The following is a 5,774-nucleotide window of genomic DNA, read 5'->3' as shown; positions in this document are numbered from 1 at the left end:
TCTCATGTAGTGGGATTGCAACGGCTTTTGTCTGTGAGTCCGATCTGACTCGGGCTCTTGATCTCGGCTTGTCCCCGATTCTAACTCGAGTTCTCGATCTTTGGCTTAAGCTCGATTCTGACTCGGACCCTTGAATTGATTCGGGGTCAATATTGGTTGGTCTCTGGATCATAAGTTTGATAGCTTTACTCTGCATCATAGTTCGATTTAGATTCAAGCTCGATAAAAATATCGAACTCGACATTGATCGGCCCCTCGGGTTCGAGGCTTGTTTGTTCCATCTTCGGAACTCATCTCGAAGTCTCACTTCGATCGATTATCATTCGAACTCGATCAGACGTACGAAGACCGAAATCTATTTCGACCGTATACAGTGTCTTCATTAGCTAGTTTTTCTAGAGTGATGAGAAAATGGGAACACCTGGTAAAGTACCTCCGCCATCGACAATGAAAACATTGCCCGATACGTATTGCGAAGAATTGTGTATTAAGTACCGGACCACTGATGTTAAAGCTGGATCTGTTGTTCCAAAAGTTCTCAGAGGAACTGCTTTGAAAACAACATTATGGAAACGTTTCTGTTGGACAAGGTTCTCTGTTATCTCAGATTTGAAAACTCCTGCTGCTGTTGAGTTCACTCTGATCTTGTCTACTCCCAATTCTAGGGCCATTATCTGCCATTAGTTTTTTGAATAATTAATGCAAATATATGTATAATAGAGACGAAAATTGCAATAAATCAATGGTAGATGCAGCCTTGTAGGAATTAAAACCAAGAAAGACAGTAGGTAGTATGTAGTCCAGCGGTGTAGCCTAGTGGTGGCAAAATGGTAAAAAAAAAACAGTTATCCACAATGGCGGAGTTAGAATTTTGTTAAGGGGTATCAAAATATATAAAAATAAAATAAAAAAATTAAGGAGAGTCAATACATATTATATATACATATAATTTTTTTTTACCTACCTACACAGTGTATTTTCCCCCGAAGGGGTGTCAAATAGGTTGGATGATGAACTTTTAAAAAATAGATCAAATATGGATAAGAACCATATTATCCACTTAAAAAATAGATAGTCAATGTATAACTAATGAGTTTAACTTTTATAATTTGTAAAGTCTCAAGTTTAGGATACTAGGAATTCTCCCTAAAGTAATCATATTCAAAAAGCCATGGATAATATGAATATCCATATTATCTGCCGGCTAACCTGTTTTTATCTGTATTAAATATGAGTCGGATCGGATAATTTATCCGTTTTCGATATACCCATATCCAACCCAGCCCGTCCGTTTGCCACCCATTGTAGCCACATAGACTTTGCCACTGTTATATATACGCGCACCTTAGTGACCATGTCAAGAGCTATCTTTGAAGAAGCGTAAGCAAAACTCCCCGGTAATAGTGTACGGTTCAGTCACTACAAGAAATATGTGATACGACGACATTATATAAATGTCGCTATAAGCCACATAAATGTCATAAAATTATTTACCGACATTTATTTTACATTTACATTAAATGTCGAAAATTTCAATGTCGTTATTTTTGCGACATTTAAATAAATGTCGGTAAATAATTAACGATATTTATTTATGGCGCCTATCAAATGTCAATAATTTGAGCTCTTGACTTATCTTGTTTGCGACATATATAGAAATGTCATAAATTTTTGAGATATTATTTGAATATTGAAATCATTATGGATATATATGGTAAAGATTAGAAATCGAGAAATTATCATAAATGCCAAAAATTTGTCCCTTTTTGTTTTGCTATGTATTATAGAAAGTAATCTATCAACTGTGATTGACCTTACAATAACATAAATATTTTTATTCATTGCAAAACTTTTAAGATTCATACACTACATACAATTCAAATAATCATAACATTGACCCCAAAAAAATCGTAATGATATTGTTCCCTTGAGATTTACAAAAATGCCAATGCACTTCAAAGCTTCGTTATCCATGCGTCTTTCTGAGTCCATGCCTTTACCAAGTCAAAATTCCTTCATATTAGTTGATCTCACAACCTTCAAAAATACGTGTAACCAAGATCTCAAATTGAAAAGAAAACAAAAAAAGGCTATCACCAACTGATTAAGGGAAAGGGCAAGTAGCAAAACAACATTAAGGCCATTTTACCTCATATGTAGTAACTGTAACCATATTTGCAAGAAATTCACCTATACAAAGTAAATTGAAATAAACAATAAAGACAGAAAATCAATGCTTTTGATCTGAATATCACAAATCTCATTTATCTCGAAAAAGAAAAGGCCAAACTTATAGAAAACGAGTTAGAGTTGATGAACCTGATCAGAAATCGCCACTCCGACAACAGGTATGGCAGAAATTTCAGTTCCGGCTAGCGGCAATTCTAGGTTTTGCAATGAAACAAAGATTATAAAAGGAAATCTCCAGCCTATAGATTGCAAATCTAGGGCTATGAACATAACAACGAAAAGCTGCCAGAAACAAGACATAGAAGATTGAGATATATAAATCTAAAATTAAGGAAAATCTTACCCGCCTATTAGGATCAAAACTAACGAAAGAAGTCGAGATAAACTGATAATGGAGATTTTGGAGCTAGGTTGCGGCCTACGACTTGAAGAGTTCTTAAGGAAATAGAGTTTGAATATTTTTGACTTTCTTTTGGAATTTTATAAAAAGAAAAGAAAGCCCAAGTAAGACTAATCTCTCCCGAAATTATTTTTTCTTGGCAAAATAATATTTTTTGACATTTATTACAAATGTTGCTAACTAAATGTAGTTGTATTTCTAATAATGTGACATTTGAATAAAATGTCAAAATGTTTGCTGACATTTTTCCTAAACGTCGGTATTTTTGTGACATTTTTCTAACAAATGTCAATAAATTAACTATTCACCTACATTTATTATAAGTGTCATCAAATAAATATCGTCATATCTCATATTTCCTGTAGTGAGTGTAGCAGATGAAGATATATTAATGACAGATCTGCTGCCCTGTTTAGCATCACGCATGCGTCTACAGACATATTTGGAAACCAGCCAAGCCCCTCTTAGGTTTGTATTAAAGGTATGGTTCCACTCATCCTCTAATAATTTCAGTGAAGAGCTTATACTACCTATATAGATATAGAGTTTTATGTTTTATGCGTTGATGATAACGTAAAATATACAATAAGATTATCTGTGAGATAATTATAAGTATATCTCTTGATAATATAATAGGTAATCTGATAAAGATGATAGAGTTATACTTTTTCATATTTAAGAATAATTAACTTTAAACGGCTCCATTGTTTAATTTAGGTAGTTATGTAGCTAATAATGTAATAGTGTAGAGAGTTAGAGAGTTATATGCATGGCTACGTACGTTTTATAACATTGTTGCAGGCAAGATTGAGAGTCAATTAATTATTTTATAACATGATAGAATTATGCGTTTTATAGTGCACACAATTAGTGGCTGTGGCTCTAGGGGATCGTCTAGCCTTAAGCTTACGGTCCGTGTAAACTCAGTGAATTTTGTCCAAATCCTATATTTATATTAAGAATTTCATTAAATATTTATAAATATTTTATTGTAAACCTAAATTTATATATGTACGACTAGATTTTTTTTTAAGTATAGAAACAATAAAAATAAGTGGGCTAGCCTGCATTTATTCGTCAGTGGAAATATTTTGTGGCAGTGGCGGACCACCTAGCTAAACCGGCCTCTAACAATCAGGAACGCACTTATTATGAACATCCCTAGCAGTTGATGCTATAGGTTCCTACTATGTGGACAAGTGCCAAATGCCTAGTATTAGCTTATTAGGCTTCTATATGATAAGGCCAATTTTTTTGTTAGCTAGAAGTAGAGCAGAAGTAGAGCCAATTTTTAGGGGAAGAATTCACTTTTGGTATTATTACTATATATGGGTATTGGGTGGGGTCGAGTAGGGTAATTTCTATTTTAAGGCAAAAAATTAATCGGTCGGTCAAAACTAATTGCATTCGCTAATAAAGAAATATATAAAATATATATATTATATCTATATAACACACACATATAAAAAAAATATATTCAGCTATTATTTCTAGGAGCTGCTAAAAATATATATATATATATCTCCTATTTTAATTAATTGAGTTATTATTTATTAAACTGAAAATAAATAATGAGAAAATGTAGAATAAAAAAAATATTACTGGAAAGTTGTGTTTTTCGGTCACTATGATTTTTGTATCATGAGTTAGTAAAAGTTTTTTGAATTTTATATGAGAAATATAGTTATATGACTTTGGTAAAAAATAAAAGCTATATAATTATATGACTATTTGTAAAATTTACCCGATGAAAATGATACTCACAAGACATATTGATTGAGGCAATCCCATAAAATGCTGAATTGGATATATTTATTCCAATATTCAAAGTTAAATATGAATGTATAGGATTTTCATAATATAGGAGTATGAAGTATTTGATTTTGAAATACGAGGAACCTATAAGACTGAGTGATATATAGAGATGTTTAGCTTAATTTCCCCTTTAGTTTTGGGAATCTTACACAATATCCTCCAAATTTGATGATTGGCACAACTACATCATTGGTTTATCTTGGTCAGCTACTCGATGATGTATTTTTATGGTATGTATGTAGGCACCATGATGTAACGATTCGACTTGTCGTTTTAAGAATTAACGCTCCGTTCAGCGACTTAAGGTCTCGAACAGATTCGTAATATGTATTATGACCCGCGAGTGTGGTCGAGTTTGATTTTCGGAAGATTCGGAATTTAATTAAAAGAACAATTCTCATTTTTGAAACTTAAATGAAAAAAAAAGTTGACCGGAGATTTGACTTTTGTGTAAACGACCACGGATTCGAAATCTGATGATTTCAATAGCTCCGTATAGTAATTTTGGACTTAGGAGTTGTAACGACCTGACCGGTCGTTTTGAGCATTTACGCTCCTTTCAACTATTTGAAGTCTTGAATAACTTCCTACGAGGTATTTCAGAGTTAGTTTGGAAGGATAAATTTTCATGTTAGAAGCTTAAGTTGAAATTGTTGACCGGATATTGACTTATGAGTAAACGACCTCGAAATTTAATTTTGATGATTTCAATAGCTCTATATGGTGATTTCGGACTTAGGAGTGTGTCCGAAAAATTATTTGGAAGTCCGTTGTGGAATTAGGCTGGAAATGCCGAAAATTTAATTTTGGAAAGTTTGACCGGGGGGTTGACTTTTTGATATCGATGTCGAAATCTGATTCTGAAAATTTGAATAGCTTCGTTATGTCATTTATGACTTGTGTGCAAAATTTGAAGTCATTCCGGATTGATTTGATATGTTTCGGCATAAGATATAGAATTTGAAAGTTCAAAGTTCATAGATTTTGATTTGAGGATCGATTTGTCGTTTTGGTGTTGTTCGATATGATTTGAGGCCTCGAGTAGGTCCGTGTTATGTTATGGAACTTGTTGGTATGTTCGAACGAGGTTCCGAAGGCCTCGGGTGAGTTTCGGATGCTTAACGGATTGAATTTGGATTTGGAGGAGGAGCTGAAGCAGCTGGGCTGCTGGTGTGATCGCACCTGCGCGAAAAAGGCCGCAGGTGCGAGCTCGCGGATGCGAGGAATGATTCGCAGAAGCGAAAATGTATGGGTTGTCCAAGCACCGCGGGTGCAAAAAAAATCACCGCAGGTACGAAGATCGCGGGTGCGAAAAAAATCACCGCGGATACGAAAACAGTCATCGCAGGTACGAAGTCCGCAGGTGCAA

General features: G+C 34.0%; 1 protein-coding gene across 1 annotated transcript; it reads right to left on the bottom strand.

Annotated features, from left to right (window-relative positions):
* Positions 1–395: 395 nt before the first annotated feature.
* On the bottom strand, positions 396–3,031 carry LOC142174880 (uncharacterized). The gene is made up of 3 exons (XM_075241270.1): positions 2,947–3,031; positions 1,345–1,403; positions 396–674 (listed from the first exon to the last, which is right to left on the bottom strand). The coding sequence occupies exons 1-3, from the start codon at positions 3,014–3,016 to the stop codon at positions 396–398; spliced, it is 408 nt and encodes a 135-aa protein (XP_075097371.1). The 5' UTR covers positions 3,017–3,031.
* Positions 3,032–5,774: the final 2,743 nt, after the last annotated feature.

The sequence above is a fragment of the Nicotiana tabacum genome, chromosome 20 (genome assembly GCF_000715075.1).
Source record: "Nicotiana tabacum cultivar K326 chromosome 20, ASM71507v2, whole genome shotgun sequence".
Lineage (NCBI taxonomy): Eukaryota > Viridiplantae > Streptophyta > Magnoliopsida > Solanales > Solanaceae > Nicotiana > Nicotiana tabacum.
The sequence above is the reverse complement of the archived record's forward strand: the minus strand, read 5'-3'. Positions and strand labels throughout refer to the sequence as shown.

Bases quoted from the DNA above. Each gene is read 5' to 3' on its own strand.
- LOC142174880 (XM_075241270.1), bottom strand. From the start codon at position 3,016: ATGCGTGATGCTAAACAGGGCAGCAGATCTGTCATTAATATATCTTCA. The intron at 1,404-2,946 runs ATATGAGATATG...TGAACCGTACAC, and splicing joins TGCTACACTCACTACAGGAA to TATTACCGGGGAGTTTTGCT. The intron at 675-1,344 runs GTGCGCGTATAT...AACTAATGGCAG, and splicing joins CTCTTGACATGGTCACTAAG to ATAATGGCCCTAGAATTGGG.